Source organism: Rutidosis leptorrhynchoides, chromosome 2 (genome assembly GCF_046630445.1).
Source record: "Rutidosis leptorrhynchoides isolate AG116_Rl617_1_P2 chromosome 2, CSIRO_AGI_Rlap_v1, whole genome shotgun sequence".
Lineage (NCBI taxonomy): Eukaryota > Viridiplantae > Streptophyta > Magnoliopsida > Asterales > Asteraceae > Rutidosis > Rutidosis leptorrhynchoides.
Window position 1 is genome coordinate 474,508,142 of NC_092334.1, and position 21,314 is coordinate 474,529,455.

At 30.5% G+C, this 21,314-nt stretch overlaps 1 protein-coding gene across 1 annotated transcript; it reads right to left on the minus strand.

The window, feature by feature from the left end:
- Positions 1 to 16,545: 16,545 nt before the first annotated feature.
- On the minus strand, positions 16,546 to 19,196 carry LOC139892596 (CRAL-TRIO domain-containing protein YKL091C-like). Its single transcript, XM_071875706.1, has 6 exons — positions 18,776 to 19,196; positions 17,749 to 18,010; positions 17,627 to 17,663; positions 17,419 to 17,524; positions 16,921 to 17,031; positions 16,546 to 16,815 (listed from the first exon to the last, which is right to left on the minus strand). Exons 1-6 carry the CDS (start codon positions 18,944 to 18,946, stop codon positions 16,699 to 16,701), a joined length of 804 nt encoding a protein of 267 aa, XP_071731807.1. The 5' UTR covers positions 18,947 to 19,196; the 3' UTR covers positions 16,546 to 16,698.
- Between the last annotated feature and the right edge of the window lie 2,118 nt (positions 19,197 to 21,314).

Consider the following 21,314-nt stretch of genomic DNA (forward strand, 5'->3'; position numbering starts at 1 on the left):
TTTAATATATTAATATTATTATTATTAATATCCTTTTTAAACAAGATATCAATAATTAATATCTTTATTATCAGTATTGTTATTATGAATAAAAAAATATTGACAAATATTCTTGGAAAAGTAGTAAATCAATTTGTTTATTTTAAAAAATATATATATATAAAAAATCTTAAAATAAATGATTTTTTTAATAAAATAAATAAATAAATAAATAAATAAATTACTTTTTAAAAATTATAATGGAAAACTACTTTTATTATTTTATTTTGTGCATTATCCCATGACCTAGCATTTAATACTTTTGAATTTTAAAATCCCATTAAAAATTAAAATATTTCTTTTTCTTTTAATTATTTTATTCTTTTTACCTAATTTTTTCAAGTATAAATACCCCTCATTTCTCATTCAAACTCACACCAAAATTTCTCTCATTCTCTCTTTGAAGAATTACTATTAGTAAGTATTCTTTTCTTACTTTTTACTTTTTACTTTTTACTTTTTAATATTTACTTCAGTTTATTATTTTTTTTTACCGAAACATGTAAATAATGTTATAAATTATATGCAATTAAAATAAAAATAAATAACATGTTATAATTAGTAATATATGTTACTAAAAATTATAAAAGTATTTTTATGAATTAATATATAGGAGTTATAATTAAAATCGAATTAATGAATATATATGTATATACGCACCTAACATGAAGGTTATAATTAAAGATAGCGTACAAAGACTACAAACATCACCGCTACTTGTGGCCTAGGGTGATCCTTGTTACCATTATGGGACGCTTGTGGATCTTGAATGCCAAGACTTAGATTCTGGTCAAGAGATCCTGGGCCGCTCGGTAACAATAGATCATTCGAGTGACTTGCATGTTAGCGACGAAGTTTGGGCGAGATTGTACAACATCTTTGTTAAGAATTATAACCCGAACATTCTTAAACTAGAAGCTTACTATAAGTGGAAGTTTTTCATAAATAGTAGGTTTCCAAAAATAGAAACTTTTGAGAAATAGAAACTTTTCTCGAAAACCGTCACTGTCAATATAGTTGCTATATTAATAAACATACTTTATGTCAAGTTAGACATTAACTAATCAAACGTTATACCTCAAGGTTGATATCCAGATCACTTACTTGCTTTACTTTCCTTCTTGCGTGGAATACTTCAACTGCTATTTAATGTGAGTTTTCATAGCTCCCTTTTTATATATTATTGGGCTGAGAATACATGCGCAACTTTTATAACTGTTTTACACGTATCAACTATTAAACTGTGATATGTTGGGCTATGACCAGCAAGTCCCCAACCAACAAGTATAAACGATAACTTGTTACGGGGCAAACTTGAAAGTCTAGTCTAAATACAAGTACCAACTATTAAACTGTGATATGTTGGGCTATGACCAGCAAGTCCCCAACCGACAAGTATAAACGATAACTTGTTACGGGACAAACTTGAAAGTCTAGTCTAAATATCAGTACCAACTGTTAAAACTATGCTATACCCAGCTATGTCCGACTAAGTCCCTACAGTGATATTTTTAATTGCTGCGGCATTCTTAATTATTGGGGATAGGCCTATCAGGAGTAACGTCCCCGATACATTTGACTAAGTCTTTGTATTACTTGATAATGAAATTAAACGACAAGGACAGAACAACTTGTCACGGGACAAACAACGTTTAGTCTAAATATCACGCACTGGCAAAACTTTTTGATCCTGCGGGAGATCAACTTGACTGGATCTGAGTGATCTACTTATGAAAACAAATCTTGTGGTCTAACACTATTACTGAAATCATTATTTATGACAAACCTATGAACTCACTCAACCTCGTGTTGACTTTTTAAGCATGTTTATTCTCAGGTACTTAAATATTGCTTCCGATGTATATCTACTGCTTTGATGATGATTGCTTGCTTGCTATGCTTGGAGTCTTCATTACATATCATATCAATTAAAGACATATTTATCTTCCACTGCGAAACTCAACAAAACGTCTCATGTAGAGTCGTTCTCGTTTATACAACTGTGATTTGATATAATTAGACACAAATACCCCATGCCCTATTTGGGGGTGTCACAGATTGGTATCAGAGCAGGTTGTTGTAGAGAACCAGGATTGCATTTTATGTGTGCCTTATACAATTAGGTACCTTAGCAATGTATGACTACAACTTTCCTTGACCGTAGTGCCTTTACTTGTTGCCTTTAATTGTTAAATGCTACACTATACTTTAGAAACTTTACTTATCTTAGAATGCCGAGCCAACCTAAGAACTCTGCTCACTTTCCTAAGTACTATCCAATTCCGCCACCACATTTAAATGCGCATGTCATACTGCCATTATTACATACGTGGAGTATATCTTATCATATCTTATCATATCTATCTCAATAGACTTTGTCTAAAACTTTTTCTAAATTTCCTCCGTAAATCACGGAAATCTTTTGCTATATATACGTATTCAAGGATATGAATATATCATTCAATATTCGACACCCATTTCATATCAAACCCTATTCCAAACACATAATATGAATTTCTCGAACTCCTCGAGCTCCAACGGCAGCGTAACCGAAATAAACGAACCAATCATCCATCATCTATTCTGGATGAATTGGGGATGGGTTCGTAGCCGACTCAATAAATGGATGCAAGAAGAAGGTGATCCCTTCCACCAACCGAATTCACCTCTTGGCGAAGAACCTGAAGCACTTACCGGCGAACCAGCCCGAAACACCATTTTCTCTCTTCTTTCCAGGGTATCCCGTCACGAATATATAATATCGAAGGTTCAAGATCTTATTCACCCCCTTGTTCCAACCGCCAATCATCCCGGAATAGTAGAAGAAGTCAACGAGCTTCGTGCTCGAGTAGTGGCTTTGGAGAATATGGTGTGAAACCTACGAACACCAGCAGCAGCACCAGCAGCATAACCAGTACCACCAATACCATCAACATCACCACCAACATCATCAGCTTCATCAATAACAACATTCGCATCCCACGCGTCAACATCACACTCAGTACCTCAAACATCAACATCATACGCCCATAGATACCAAGGAATATTAGTAATAATGAGCTAAGATGTATTGACTCATTCTTCGTGAAGAATTATATATATATATATATATATATATATATATATATATATATATATATATATATATATATATATATATATATATATATATATATATATATATATATATATATATATATATATATATATATATATATGATTTGGAACAATAATAAATCTTGTCGTACTAAGCAATTACGTGTGAATCTCAACTAGTATGTACTACTTGGTTAATTCATATCACTAATATGCTATGATGTACACCCTTCGTTAATGACTTAACAATTGTTAATCACTGCTTCAACATAATAAACTCCATTTAATAATAAATCAAGTGTAATGATGAATGCATTGATTCATAACTTCATTAGCGAAATATTTCGTGACAATTATGAAATCTCTAAGGTTTTGGAGATTATTCATTCTCGTTACAACCGTAAATCAAATAAGTTTAATATTATACTAACTCATTAAATCCATGATTACATCTGAAGGAAAATATATATGTATGTATATTTTCATAAAGACTGTAATTAAAACTCTTTTGTACAAACTGTTAATTGTGAAAATATTTTAACGGGTAGGTAATACCCTAGAAATATTTATATCTCACATTAATATGTTACATTGTACATTCTTCAATTCTGATTCTCATGAATTGTATTCATTCATATTCTATGATGAATTATCATATCAAACCACCGAAATTATCATTCATTACTTTTAAAATCAATAACGCCTATTCGTTAACCATTAGATCCGTTGACGATTACAATCAGCGTTTAATCATCTAAAAATAAAATTTCTTGAAACCACCTCGGATTGATAACCAATGATTCAGATATGGTAGCATTAAATGCAGAGGAAACAGAAGAATTTTCCTCGTCATTGGATCTTAGAAATTCTAAGATATCACCGTATCTTTCATTATAAATATCCTTTATATTTCTGAAGATATCTTTATAACGATTCTTGTCCGCAATTAATTATCTCTTTGCGATAACTTTATCACATCATAAAGGAAACAGTTTTAGTTTAAATTATAAATGTTTTGAAGAAGTGTTGGGAATTGAAGCATGAGTTAGTATAATATAATGACGTCAGGCCAACGTGATTATATTACAGTAAGTCATGCTAAATTTTTAATGGAAGATGATGATTCATAGACTTTATAATCATCATTTGCCATGTTACACGACTCTTACATTGTATTTAACCTCTAAACATATCAAGAAAATATTTTTCTTGATGATTCGGTCTTTTCCAGATATTCTAGTAATTTGACAAATCAAATCGTGCTATTACCTTTCCTTCTGCTTTGAATATTATGATCATTCGAAACTTCATACCTATAAATTCTGGACCATTACTCGCTTTACTTAGAGTCGAGAGGAGAATAAAAAGGCAAAGAGCTCTTACATATAAGGGAAAATATAAAGCCCGATAACAGCATGGAAATTACAAACCATGCATATCAATGCGTATAGCAATATAAAGACACGGGAGAACTAAAAACACAATAAATCCTAGAGCATAATAGAAGTAAACAGACTCCTCTGGTGGGAGTTAGAAAAGAAGGAAGATTGTGGCGATAACCAATATAAGGTCAAGAACAAGAACTGGATTGAGCATATTAAGAAACCTTTTGGAAGTATGAATTGAGGAAGAAAGTATAGAAGTGGTGAAGATAATGAAACGGAAGAAGCTAATTTATAGCGAAATTCTAGACACAGCAATCGAGACAATTCACCGCATTTAATTAAAGAAAATCCTAATTTTCTTAATTACCGGAGAATCAAATCTTATAAAGATTTCTTTAAATCCCTTGAATTCCGGAAATCAACTTTAACCATATCAAAAGTTAAGGTGAACATTTAATTTCCTCATTTCACTCTTTTGTGATAGTTTCATTTATACTCTTTCTATAATCGAATCATTTTATTCATATTATTTAATGTCGATAAAACTCTATTTTTCAACTCATATTCATCATTCTTGTTGTAAAGAATGACGATCTCTATCAAATTTCATGATTATGATTTTCATGAACTCCTCTGTATTTTGTCTACCCTAATATTGTGGCATAAATGCTCAAGGTTTAAATAAGCTCACTATTATTCATCACACATTTCATGTATATTGAAAAGCTTGTATAACGTCATCATCTCTTTCTGAGGAAAACCTAATCAATGACACTCTTGTTAAATCCTTTAGATAACCTCCGCATTAATAATAAAATGCACTTCGTAGAATTTATAGATCGTAAGATTTAAACGCTAGAAACAAAACAATATCCTATTAGTTTGGAATTCACGAAAGGCCCCGAGCATACCTGAGAACGTGAAGACCAAATAAAATGAAAATATCCTCACCTGTTTACAAACAACGCCGACTGATGGCAACAACTAAATTTTGGGACGAAATTTCTATTAACAGGGGGATACTGTGACAACCCGTAAATTTTCGGCAAAATTTAAACAAAAATCTTTATATGATTTCATTTAACCTCGACTAATTCTGACGATTCACGAACAATTATTTGTAAATAATTACGCATTAATTTAATATATTAATATTATTATTATTAATATCCTTTTTAAACAAGATATCAATAATTAATATCTTTATTATCAGTATTGTTATTATGAATAAAAAATATTGACAAATATTCTTGGAAAAGTAGTAAATCAATTTGTTTATTTTAAAAAAATATATATATATAAAAAATCTTAAAATAAATGATTTTTTTAATAAAATAAATAAATAAATAAATAAATTACTTTTTAAAAATTATAATGGAAAACTACTTTTATTATTTTATTTTGTGCATTATCCCATGACCTAACATTTAATACTTTTGAATTTTAAAATCCCATTAAAAATTAAAATATTTTTTTTTCTTTTAATTATTTTATTCTTTTTACCTAATTTTTTCAAGTATAAATACTCCTCATTTCTCATTCAAACTCACACCAAAATTTCTCTCATTCTCTCTTTGAAGAATTACTACTAGTAAGTATTCTTTTCTTACTTTTTACTTTTTACTTTTTACTATTTACTTCAGTTTATTATTTTTTTTTACCGAAACATGTAAATAATGTTATAAATTATATGCAATCAAAATAAAAATAAATAACATGTTATAATTAGTAATATATGTTACTAAAAATTATAAAAGTATTTTTATGAATTAATATATAGGAGTTATAATTAAAATCGAATTAATGAATATATATGTATATACGCACCTAACATGAAGGTTATAATTAAAGATAGCGTACAAAGACTACAAACATCACCGCTACTTGTGGCCTAGGGTGATCCTTGTTACCATTATGGGACGCTTGTGGATCTCGAATGCCAAGACTTAGATTCTGGTCAAGAGATCCTGGGCCGCTCGGTAACAATAGATCATTCGAATGAATTGCATGTTAGCGACGAAGTTTGGGCGAGATTGTACAACATCTTTGTTAAGAATTATAACCCGAACATTCTTAAACTAGAAGCTTACTATAAGTGGAAGTTTTTCATAAATAGTAGGTTTCCAAAAATAGAAACTTTTGAGAAATAGAAACTTTTCTCGAAAACCGTCACTGTCAATATAGTTGCTATATTAATAAACATACTTTATGTCAAGTTAGACATTAACTAATCAAACGTTATACCTCAAGGTTGATATCCAGATCACTTACTTGCTTTACTTTCCTTCTTGCGTGGAATACTTCAACTGCTATTTAATGTGAGTTTTCATAGCTCCCTTTTTATATATTTTTGGGCTGAGAATACATGCGCAACTTTTATAACTGTTTTACACGTATCAACTATTAAACTGTGATATGTTGGGCTATGACCAGCAAGTCCCCAACCGACAAGTATAAACGATAACTTGTTACGGGGCAAACTTGAAAGTCTAGTCTAAATACAAGTACCAACTATTAAACTGTGATATGTTGGACTATGACCAGCAAGTCCCCAACCGACAAGTATAAACGATAACTTGTTACGGGACAAACTTGAAATTCTAGTCTAAATATCAGTACCAACTGTTAAAACTATGCTATACCCGGCTATGTCCGACTAAGTCCCTACAGTGATATTTTTAATTACTGCGGCATTCTTAATTATTGGGGATAGGCCTATCGGGAGTAACGTCCCCGATACATTTGACTAAGTCTTTGTATTACTTGATAATGAAATTAAACGACAAGGACAGAACAACTTGTCACGGGGCAAACAACGTTTAGTTTAAATATCACGCACTGGCATAACTTTTTGATCCTGCGGGAGATCAACTTGACTGGATCTGAGTGATCTACTTTTGAAAACAAATCTTGTGGTCTAACACTATTACTGAAATCATTATTTATGACAAACCTATGAACTCACTCAACCTCGTGTTGACTTTTTAAGCATGTTTATTCTCAGGTACTTAAATATTGCTTCCGCTGTATATCTACTGCTTTGATGATGATTGCTTGCTTGCTATGCTTGGAGTCTTCATTACATATCATATCAATTAAAGACATATTTATCTTCCGCTGCGAAACTCAACAAAACGTCTCATAGAGTCGTTCTCGTTTATACAACTGTGATTTGATATAATTAGACACAAATACCCCATGCCCTATTTGGGGGTGTCACATAATAATATGTGGACTTTACAATTATCTGACACAAAAGTTTGGCATTTTGAGTTATTGGAGATCATATGTATGGTTAATATTTGTCTTAGTACTATCTCTTAATTCCTTGAACACATTAAATAAATTAGGGAGTATTTTTTAGAACAACAAACACACATATTTGTTTTGTCCACAACGTAACTCAAACTTACAACTTCAAAATTAATGATTCTTTTTGATACCGGTAAGTCAAAAGTCGTTTAATACATTGAACCCACTAGACTTGAAGTGAACTCTACTAAATTATTTTATATTTATTTTCTCGTTTATTCTTACAATATATTGAAAAAAATGATCAGTTTTACTCATATGTACATGTCGTTATTGATTAATCCATAACAAATTTTAGTTTTGACCATTTTTCTAAATACTACTACAAGATATATTGTTAGTAAAGATTTTTTACAATAACTTGAAATTAATTCATGAAAAATCTTGAGAAAAATGTAAATGATGTAATTCGTTAACATCAAGGCTCATAATATTTTTAAACTTACTATTATTATTATTATTATTATTATTATTATTATTATTATTATTATTATTATTATTATTATTATTATTATTATTATTATTATTATTTATGTTTATTTTTTAAAGGCACCAAACATATTATTATTATTATTATTATTATTATTATTATTATTATTATTATTATTATTATTATTATTATTATTATTATCTATATAGTCATATAAAGTTCTAACATGATGATTTCATCATTATGCTAATTACTTTTTAATTTTCATAATGATGATGTCATAATTTTATATTAATTTAATTAAAAAATACAAAATCTTTTATAAAATGAAATATTAATCTCTCATAACTTTTAAAATCTTCTACAGAACATCCAAATTTTAAAGCATATTATACAACTTTTATATAATAATTGTATTTTAATTTTCTAAAAAAATTTAAAAGTCATTTATTATTACTAATAATAATAATTATTATTATTATTAAAATATAAATACTCAACTTTGAGCGAACTATATTATTATTATTTACTTTTGATATAATAATTATAGTTATAATTATAATTATTATATATTAATATTCAAATATTGATTCTTTTTACAAAATTAATTACGTTACATATGTATGCAAAAATATATGTCTCTATATATTTGTAAAAACAACGACAAGTTTCTTACTCAAACGGGTCATTAAATTAAATGACTTTAGCATTTAAATTCACTTAATACCTAATACATGTCATTAAATTATTTCGTTTAAATAAACCCGTGATTTAACGGGTCATTTCACTAGTTATACTATAAAGGTTTTGCTTACGTATGCTTTTTGACATACATTAAGACGCATTTAATAAAGTCGAATTTTGTTAAATACTAGTGGACAATGCTCGTGCGTTGCACGGCTTGCTCCAAATTTTAATATTTTAAAATTTATGTATCGAATCGTTAGTGAGCAAAAGTTGACAACCATAAAAAAAGATAAAAACAACTATCAAAGAAAGCGCACTCATATATACATATATTAATAAAACTACACACAAATCAAATGTACATCTTTAAGTGAATTCTAAACAATTACGTAAAATAAGATAAAAATTCATTGCACACCAATTACATCTTAATGAAATATATATATATATATATATATATATATATATATATATATATATATATATATATATATATATATATATATATATATATATAATGCTAATGTGATGGATGTATGTTTGACATTGAAAGAATAAATCATTCATGATGATGAATAACTAACGTCTATAAAACTCTATCAATTACTTCAATTGTAAAGTATGACTAACTTTGAAATGAAAAATGAGTATTTCACAAATGAAAATGGGTATTTATAGATAACAATGTATCAAAGTAGTTAGCTATTTAATATAAGAAAATGAAAATATTAAAACTAATAAATTTATTATAAGAAAAATGAAAGGCTTGAAACTTGAAACTTATCTATTTATTATAGGAAAAATGAAAGGTTAAAAGTTAGATATTTAATGAAATGAAAAATAAAAGAAATTAATTAGGTTAATAAACATTTAACAAATTTAACTTATGTCATAGATAATACTATTATTTCATTACTTACATATTCATTATGCTAATAGCTTAATGATGAAAGATGATCAACTACAATAGTCACCTATACCAATTCTTTAGTTTTAGGATTATATCTACTTCATTACCCAATTATAAACGGTAATATGCTATGAATGTTGATATAAATCTATCTTTAAGTCTATATATTTATTAAAATTGGTAGATTAGTTTTAATACTTTTTAACTATGATAATATAAATTTATCTATAAGTCTATAAATTTATTAGTATGGGTAGATATTAATTTTAACTTTTTTTACTATGATGATAAAGGCAAGAGGTAATTCATACTTATGAAAATCAAGAGTTAATTTATTCATAAATGATACGTATTTAATAATTTAATAATCATTATATTCATAAACAATTCATAATTTTTTACTTTACTATTTTATATCTTTTTTATTTAGTTAATTCTATTTATTACAACATACTTAATTTTGTAGGACTCAAAATATATAGATATAGATAATAAAAGTATAAACTTTTATCTTGTTGTTAAGTGATTATATTAGGTAAAAAAAATAATAGTAATTGAGTTGGGTTAATGAGCATATTTATGACACTTGGAGTGTATATATATATATATATATATATATATATATATATATATATATATATATATATATATATATATATATAATAGAATTATAAACTTTTACCATGTTGTTAAGTAGTTATATAGAGTAAAATAAAAAAATAATAGTAATTGACTTGGGTTAATGAGCATATTTATGACACTTGGAGTGAACATATATATATATATATATATATATATATATATATATATATATATATATATATATATATATATATATATATATATATATATATATATATACATACATACATACATATACATAGAGAGAGAGAGAGAGAGAGAGAGAGAGATAATAAAATTATAAACTTTTACCATGTTGTTAAGTGGTTATATTGAGTAAAAAAATAATAGTAACTGAGTTGGGTTGATGAGCATATTTATGATATTTGGAGTATATATATATATATATATATAGGCTAAAAAATAACTTACGTTACTTAGAAAATGAAAAGTTTATATGTTTATTGATTATTAATTACTTAAAATTTATTTATGACATTTTTATTTAATATAATTTTTATTTTATTTTTTACTTTTTTACCATAATAATTTTAACCTTTTTTACCAGTATATTAAATTACGTGGGTAAATTTTATTAAATTAAACGTATTTAATACACCATACTTATGATTATAAGACTCAATTACTATAGATATATATAGATCCGAATTTGTTATCAATACAAGCCTAAAGATGGTAATCCTTAAATTGAATTAATAGTATTAAATGCCCCTTTGTAAGTATTAGGATTGTGAAAAATTTACAATTGATATTGACGAATTCACAAAAATCAATTGAAGCATAAATTCAATAGATTTATTAATTTGAATGAGGAATATGTGATATGAATAAAACATATATCCAATCTCACTAATCTTATTGATTATTATTAACAGCAAAATATACATGGGTTGTATATTAAGCCATTAGATTATATAAAAAAAGTGGCTTTGAAAGCCCAAAATATTGATAACCCAATCAGATAATCAAAGCCCATTAGACTGAAAGCACAACTTGTTTCATATTCAAGGTTTCCTCCATAAATGGAGGGTGATAACATATTCTCAATTTGCTCCTGATTAGTTCAGCTTAATTGCTAAAGTTACTATGGTATAATTCATACCCTATAGCATACTGGATATCGAAATTTTGATACTGATTTTTTTTATGCTTGGTCCTTTAACTATTGATACTGCAAAGCAAATTACTCCAAAATGTATTGAACTTCACTATTTTTGCTATCAAACAATACGTTGCGACGATATGGCGTATTACATATTGGAAAACTTTGCTTCTGCACTTTTTAAATAGAGAAGATAGAACTTATAATTAGCCTTATTAAGTTATTAGTGTATTTACCTCATCAAATAAATGGGAGTTGATATTTCCCTTTTTTTTTTAATTAATAAAGTCACTATATTTATATATTAAACAGTGAACTTATTAATCTATAAATGTTGTGAATCTATAAAAACTGAGATGGATCTATCATTACCCAAAACTAAAGTCGAAGAACTCGAAACTTGGGGAGTGTGGGACAATTTTTCGGAGTTCTCGGGTAGAACTCGGGAGAACTCATTGTTGACTAACATTGATTTTCTAATATACATATATATTTTCGAATATATATATGTATAAATATTAGACGTTTAAGATAATTTTAATGATACATAATATAATATATAGCTACAAACAAATGTTGACCAAGATTTGACCGAGATTTGATCGAGATATTCAATTTATCGGACGTTGACCAAGATTTGACAGAGAAACTCAATTTATCGGTCATTGACCGATAAAATCGAAAGTTGACAGATTTTTGAAACGAGAACTCGGCAACCTCTTGGAAACGAATTATCGCCGAGTTCTCGGCCGATTTTTCCGAATTTTTGCAACCATGCTCAAAACAAATGCTTTGAGTTAGATGACATATTAAAGAAGCTTTTAGGTCACTCTCTATCTTAATTTTTTTAACTGAATTTCTATCATTCACGTTAATGTCACATCAATACCAATTACTTTCACTTTCATTTAACTTAAATCTCCACATCTTTAACATTATTCATCTCTAACTCTAAGCTATTAAAATTAATATTTAATACACTAATTAATTTAAGAAACATTACATTACATTACATTAATAAATACAAATAATACATTACTAAAGTTAAAAATATTACATAATAATTATAAATACATTAGATTAATTAAAAAATATTATGTTAACAATTAACATTAAAGTCACTTTCTATCATTTTAATAAAAACAAAATATTATTAATTAAGAATTTTTATAACATACAAAGATTTAATAAAATGTAAAACACATATCCACTATTAAACTTATCAGAATTATGTTAATATCCATCCATCAATATATATACTACTATATATTTTATCTATGACGAAGTACTATTAGTACATATTAGACCATATATAACCCTCATTTTGATGTGAAAGGCAAATGTGGTGATCTGACAATGTCAAGAAGTGAAGTTTTTTAACGGAGAATGTTAAATTTGAGTGTTAAATTTGTAATGGGTGATGTGGTAAAATATTATTGGAAGTTGGGTATAAAATATATAATTTAATAATATATAAAAATTAATGGAGAAATCTGATTGGTCCAAAAATTTCTGACGCCTACCTTTTTTCCGTCAGATTCTTGACTGACGCTCCCAAAGCGTCACGGGTGACGCCCCGTTATGGGCGTCAGGGGCGTCAGGGCCTTGACAAGTGGGATGCCACCTAGATTTTTGGGGCGTGAGAGGGGGTGGGTGCTGCCCCATTATATATGGTCTTATGGAGTACACCACTGAAATACGCGATGTAGTGGTAATTTTTTGAGATTTTTAACTAGTGACACCAGTGGATAGTGTAAATATTTTTGTGTGACACCACTAAAATAAGTCATGTAGTAGAAAAATTTTTGAGTCTTTAACCAGTGACACCACTAACTACCATTCCTAGATCCGCAACTGACATTGTATATAAAATATAAATCTAATATAAAATATAAATCTAAATTGTATTTTATTGACAATTAATCTAAATTTTCTATTGACATGTAGTCCAGATAGAATCGGATGAGTGGTGCCTGGCGATATCAATAACTTCTAATATTGTTTAAAAAATATAAAAGGGCTATGCATATCAAATTGAATAAAAAAGTAATTGGGCCGCTTGTACATTTATGGATGGCAAAAATACCCTTACTTGATGGGTAAACCCGAAACCCGATATTATTGGTCCGAGTTTGGTTCGGGTATACGGGTTCCCGTATGCCCGACCCATATACTCGATTAGTTTATTCAATATATTACATTGAAAGTTACAAACAAATACCAACTTGGACTTATATCCTACTAGCCTACTTCATAAGGCCCACCAAAATGGACAAGAAAAACATGCATACATTACATACGAGTACAGACATGTAACTGAGATTAATTCTTGGATGCTACTATGAACAAGCTGCACAACAAGATTCTTTAACATTTAACTCTTTAACATTTTAATATCAATTAGTAATGTAGTTTGTAAATTCTTTAACATTTAATTTAATTTGATTTGAATTAAATGGTTACCCGATTATTCGTGAGGAAATCCGTTACCCAACGGTTAATTAGTTAATGGTTACCCGCCGGGGTATGATACCGGGTTTGTGAGTGAGTTTCTTAATCGGGTTTGAGTTTGGTATTGTCTATACCCGACCAAACCCGACCCGATGCCATCCCTATATACATTGCCATCCTAGACAGAAGATTTGGCTAAAGCTCCTCTTCAAATAGCAGTGGCAAAACCTGAAAAAAGGAATATGCTTTTTATCCAAGTTAAAATTTAACTTCTACCAAATCCACCACTTAACGCAAGATTGGGACTAACCATATAGTATAATCCTCAATTTTAGAGACTAATTTTTTTTTTTTTTTTTTTTCATTGTGGCTCGAGATTGTTAAAGCACGGAGAAAAGTCGATGAATCTGGGATCAACCTTTTGAACTCGTTCATCAAAAAAATCGGGAATGGCAGGTCAACGTATTTCTGGAAGAAATCTTTAACACAGTTTCGGTCGATTATACGCTCTGGAATCCTGCAAAGATGCTCTCGTCTCGGGCAGAATAACCACAACACAAAACAGTAATACGATTTCTTGATAATGGACTAGACCGCCTAGAGGTCGAGTTGTAAGTGAACTCGATGAAATCGGCCGGCTTATCTCTTCATTCTCACTATCCAACAGAAGCGACACATGGAGATGGCTACTTGATCCTAGCGGAATTTTCACCTCTAAAGCTCTAACGTTGTTGATCGATGACAAAAGACTCGAGGCAAATAACTCAAACATGGAAACGATAAGAAATAAAGCTATACCCAAAAGATTGAAATCTTCGTATGGAGAACACTAATGAAAAGTATTCCAACAAGATCAAAACTAGACAAACGTGAAATTGATCTTCACTCGACTCTATGCCCACTTTGTAACAACACCGTGGAGACAATCGACCATATCATGATCGAGTGCCTAAAATCAGCAGCCATCTGGTCTATTACTAAAATGGTGGAATATCCAAAACCAACCTGTCACAAATCTGAATGAAGGTTTCATGACAAAGTAGAATTCAACAAACACGAAGATCGGAAACATGATATGGCAAGCAACCAAGTGGAATTGTGGCTATACAATTTGGAAGAATTAAAACACAAATTTATTTTCGGAAGAAAGAATAGTCATCTAATATGTTACTCTCGGACATCCAAGTTCAAAGCTTCAATCGAATGGTATCAATGGGTGATAAACCCTAGCTTCTATGTGACTATGTTTCATCCACGAATCTACGTACTAGTGTCGGCTAAGGTGACTCACAATGAAGAATCGAAAACACTCAAACTTCGTGAATCTATAAAAATTAGTTTTGTTTTTCCTAGTGTATTAACATGTATCATTAAAAAACCATAGTCTAGATAGTCCCTCGGCTAAACCCATTCAATCGTTGTAAATTTTATAATTATCATTATCACATATACTAATATCAACCATAATTTTGGTAGTTTTACATGTAGATGATGTCGTTGTTGCCAAGGAAGAAATGTGTATACTAATACCAACCATAATTTTGGTAGTTTTACATGTAGATGATGTCGTTGTTGCCAAGGAAGAAATGTGTCGAATGAACCACATTTAAGAGGTAAATATTGTAACTTTTTAAGGGTATATACTACTATGTAGGATACCTTGAGGGATCAAACATATAACTTTTAAATTTAATTTAATAATCAATAAATAAAACCCACCCAATTTTTAAACGGGATTTATCTTCTTTTCCGTCGCGAGTTAGGTTTTACCGTCCTCACCATTCAACTCGAAATAATTTTACGAACAAAACGCAACTAATTATACTAAAATCGGAGTTTTTTTAACGGAAAAACATTTTCAATAAAGTATTATATCAAGGGGATGTCGAGAGCGCATAATAAGTTTATGAGTTTGCAAGGGAAAATACATGGGTTCGAGTCTCATGCCAATTTTTTATAACGATATTTTGTACATAAATATCGTCTGATACTACAAACAGGTATCAAACAACATAGATCCAAATGCAACCGGTGCAACGCGCGGTCCGAACTTTTTCTAGTTATCAATAATAACTATTTGCTTTTAAAAAAAAAAAAAAAAAAAATCGTTGTCTATTCACACTCTATTATAACTTCAGGTTTGTTATAAGTTGCAGGTTGCGAAACAACCATCGTTATTTTTTTTTCAACTACTTTTTATATATTTTTTTAACTGTAATTAGAGTCACCGACGAGGTCCGAACGCGATGCCGAAACACACTCACCCGATCATTTCATGGGACGGGCATTAAGGTCCTACTGGCTACTGACCCTCAGGAAGAAACTCCTACGGCAAATCCATACGGGCATCACGTGTGGTAAAACCCCCTCGGATGAGGCTCGAACGCAAGACATTGCCAACCTCCGAGCCCATGAAATGGGCGGGTAACCTCAAAGAAAATATATTACAACTCATGGATATCGAACCCCTAACCACCCTTACGGCAACACCTTGGGTTGCAACTACTTTTTATATTAGATGAATGAGTCAACAAGATTGCAACGAGTAATCACTATTTTGGGATTTTGATGCACCATAGTTAAGACTTCAAACATTAATAGCTTAGATTAATATTAATAATAAGAACATTAGACATTATGCACATTAGTTATCTTGGATAGGAACCAATTTCAGGTTTCCCCCATAAACTTCTGGAAGCTGGTTTTCGTCAATGTCTTTCAACAGTGTCGTTTTCAGCTGCTTGTTCTCAACAAATACGATCTGCAGTCGATAATATATATAAACTCATACTCTTATTCTTATAGTTTTATTGAATATCGTCTAACTTGATAACAAGCAGTTGGTTTAATGAAATGAAAAACTTACTTTCTTCTTCGTTTTTTCATCAATGAAAGGATACACCATCTTCCATACCGTCATAAATACGTAGGGAACGTGCACTATAAACAGTTTCCCTAGCCTTTCTGGATAATAATCCTGTCAAGAAGGTGACATGTGATATTTAAATGCTGATTGATACATTTTTACCATATTTAGGTGGTTATTATTGATGAGGTGCATATTAATGTGAGCATAGTTGGGTCACTCATCGAACGTGCATGAAAGTAAGTACAAGTTAGTTATAGTTATAATCATACAAATTATTCGAAACCTACCCATGGTCCTTACAACATTATTAGGTACAAGTCATTGTCATATTCATTTTGAATTAAAATAGTAATGTGAGCATAGTTGGCTCATATGTTTGTTACCTAATCGGTTTTCAGACTTTTTCCCTGGTCATCTCAAGATGTTTTTGATTTAGATCATTAACAATTTAACAAAAAGTATGAACAAAAAATGTACATAAAGATTCATGCAAACCTGCAAAATCGAGAGAGCTGCAAGATATCCCCGAATATCGCTACATGAATATCCCCATCCTTGAAGATCTCCGATAACCACAAACTTCTCGTGGCCTGTAGACATCCTGATATTGATATTCAAGATATTGGTTATTGACATTAATCTTAGTTTAATTAATCGCTAATACTGATTTCTAAATGGAGTAATTATTATTGAGGAACTGTACCTTGAACATAATTTGTCCAGCCCAAAGACCACAAAACCTGCAATTAATTTAGAGAACTTATATAAGCGCTTAATTATAGACTGGCAGTACTTGTGTGTAATTTGTTAAGTTTAAGAGCATACGTTTGAACTCTTCAAGACCGCCTTTTTTGTTGCAGAAATGTCTACCTCCAAACACCACTGCGATAGGGCGTCCACTTTTGTCTGATCCTTGCATAAACATTTTGTTTTGTGCTATTTCGTTTTGAATTTCTGATACAGAGATTGATCCGTTTGGAGTAAATGTTTTCCTCCATTTCATGTACTTTAGAAACATGAGAGTTGCTTTGTCAATGTCCAGATCACGCGCACGAAGAAACCTTCTGATAGTCAAATCGTCATACTCCTAAAATACAAGTCAAGTAATGAATATGATCCAGCACAGTGGCAATGCTTCAATATGAAGCTAAAGTTGCTTAAGTTTGCAACTTTCTTAAAGTGGTCTATTAAGTTTATAAATTCAAACTAACCCTCTAGTTTAAACTCTATAATTATTATGCATTTAGTGCTTCTACAAGTTTGAAACTTTCTTAAAGTGGTCTATTAAGTTTATAAATTCAAATTAACCCTCTAGTTTAAACTCTTTAGGTATGCATTTAGTGCTCAAACAATGACACAAATCTTAAACATACTACTGTCATTCCACTTTTTTTCTTCTTCCTAAATTCCATAAACTCATCACCAATCAGATTAAACTACACATAATGACATCATATCCCAGAGATCCCACCAAAGGAAGAGGTTGATTATGATCATATATACATTTTTGTTCTTGTTTATAGTTGAACATTCAACATTTAACACTTAAGAGTAGTCAAGCTGATAGACTTTATCCCTGAAATATAGGATCATGAATCAGTTACTTAGAAATATTAAGGGACCTTAAACTAAACCATGTGACAGAAACATACAAACTTTATATTATACAATTGATTGATCTTAAGAATCTAAAATTTTAAATTACTTAAAAAGTAGTACAGTAAAAAGCTTTTCAAACCACTATTCTTTTTGTCATGTAGCACTCTGCACTTGCTACCTAAAACATACAGTACTAATTATATGAGCTTAAATTTTTTAGATATAAAAATTTAAAATAAAAAAAAGGACAAACCTTTGATGTGGGATCATGTTTTTCAAGTAAATCTCTCATTTGAATAATTTTTTTATGCTCCTCTTGACTACTTCCAATATCATTATAGATACCCACATTTTTAGCCTTTTTCTCTGTTTCTGCATAAATCTTGCATTCTTTTTGCTGATCCATCACTGATTTTCCCTCCATTTGTTCCACTTTTTGTCTAAATATTTGTAGTGGATTCTGTCTCTACATGTGTATCTATATGTGGATTTAATGGGTGGAGTTTGATGTATAGATGGAGACCGACTAAGAATCTTGATCAGCTGCTAGCTGGTGCACCGTAACTCTCTATACACTAGACCCACCAAAATGATGACCGGCTCTTTCTTGTTGCTGTAAATAATAGATGTGGATGTTTAGAAAATTAAAGATTTGTGGGCAAGAAGAGATGAAGAAAAAGGGGTCCTTGAAACCTAACTTATTGACTTTACATCATACGAGATTCGGATCAGCTCGCGCGTTACGACGAGGCCTTCCGAATTACATATTCATAGTTAACGTAGCGTTATATATATATATATATATAAACGAAAACGGCCCATGTTTTAAGCCATCTTTTAGATGTCGGAGTGTTTAGCATTTTTTAAAAGGTGTCCGTTTCGCTTATAGTTAGTTGCGTTGTGTTCATAAAATTATTCCGAATTGAACGGTGGTGCAGGAAAAATTTAACGCTCGGCAAGCGAGAAGATACGGCCCGGTAAAAATTTTGGTGAAATATTTTTAATAGAATAACGATTTGACAGTTTCTACCCCTGATAAAATTGTAGTTTAGACAATAGTCAAGGGGCCGGTTTTGTAAATTCAATTTGAAATGTCCTTTTGACCTTCATGAAACGACAAGAATCTCCACTTCTTATAGTATATAAAAAATAGTCTGGATCCGGCCCGCGCGATGCGGCAGGGCTTTCGGTTTGTGTATTCATATTTAACGTGGCGTTGTGTATTTACAGAGGGGAAAACGGCTCATGTGTTAAGCGCCGTTTTAGATGTCGTTGTCTTGAGCTTTTTCTAAAAAGTGTCCGTTTCGAACGTAGTTAGTTACGTTTTGTTCATAAAATTTTTTCGAGTGTAACGGTCCTGTCAGGAAAATTTAACTCGCGGCGAACAGAAAGATACGGGCTGTCGTTGTGTTTATCATTTTTTAAAAAGTCTCCGTTTCTAACGTAGCTAGTTTCATTTTGTTTATAAAAATGTTTCAAGTTTAACGGTGTGGTCGGTGGAATTTAACTCGCGGCGAGCAGGAAGGTACGGGGTGTCGAAGTGTTTGGGTGGAGTTTTTATTTTAAGTAAGAGAATTTATGTTTTACCCCCTGAAGTTTGGTGTAATTTTTGTAAGTTGATTATAAGTGAGGGGGGAGAATGAAAAATACAAGTGCGAAAAGAGGTAGGGACTGTTGTCGTTTTGCCCTTAAGGGGACGACCACAAGTCCCATGTGATTTAGTATATAAATATATTAATAATATAAACCTTTCAAACAGTAAATAAATAAACCCTATGCGGAGTGGTGGCATGGTAATACGGTAATACCTTCCTTCATGGTCAAGGAGTTTCGGCTGCAATTATTTCGAGGTGCCCGCATGTGACGATCGCTCCAAATTCATATGGACGAACACGTCATTCATCGATTTCATTGCGAGGTATTTGACCTCTATATGATACGTTTTGTAAATATTGCATTCTTTTGAAAAGGCACACCATAAATGAATATTTAAATCAAAGGTTTTCGATATCTGATGATTTCTACATATAGACAATCACCGTAATATAATAGTTTACAATAGTACTTCCGTTGACAATGCAGTCAAAATAAGATACATGGTGATGATTTGGTGAATGCAACGTTTCCTTGAAAAATATGCCATGTAAGACTCCATGCACATAGCTTGTCTAACATATAAGCAAACAGCGGACGACTTCTAGGGAACCTGAGAATAAACATGCTAACAAGTGTCAACACAAAGGTTTGTGAGTTCATAGTTTTAATGTTTTGCATAATCTGTACATAAAGATGGATCACAAGATTTCAGTTGTTTCATCCAGAAACGTTTATCAAAATATTTTACACGATTGAGCACCCTGGTAACTAAGCTTTAACGTTATAATAAGTACCCTTGTTTTAACATACATGCAACCAACATGTACAATACACGCAAACCAACGTCTACTAAACTCAAATAGCATACGTCTGTTTTATAGTTCAGGCTAGGGTTTCTATACCTGGAACAGACGGGGATGTCAAGCCCTATGGATCCATATGTAACTACTCGCACCCACCAGTTCTTATAACCGGCAGTTACTAGTTACCAAAGCTAAGGGATTTTCGGTTCAAACTCGGTGTAGAATTTAGTATGTACTTGTATCCATTGCGTTTAAAATAAAGTGCATGTATTCTCAGCCCAAAAATATATATTGCAAAAGCATTTAAAAAGGGAGCAAATGAAACTCACCTTAGCAGCATATAAAGTCGTTCACCAAAATGTGACCGAAACTCGGATTACCAAATAACCGTAG

What these genes read in the sequence shown, in the direction of transcription:
- LOC139892596 (XM_071875706.1), bottom strand. Translation starts at nt 18,946, where the DNA reads ATGGAGGGAAAATCAGTGATGGATCAGCAAAAAGAATGCAAGATTTAT. An exon ending in AACATGATCCCACATCAAAG is followed by an intron (nt 18,011 to 18,775) that starts GTTTGTCCTTTT and finishes CTTGTATTTTAG; the next exon opens with GAGTATGACGATTTGACTAT. An exon ending in ATGAAAAAACGAAGAAGAAA is followed by an intron (nt 16,816 to 16,920) that starts GTAAGTTTTTCA and finishes TATCGACTGCAG; the next exon opens with ATCGTATTTGTTGAGAACAA.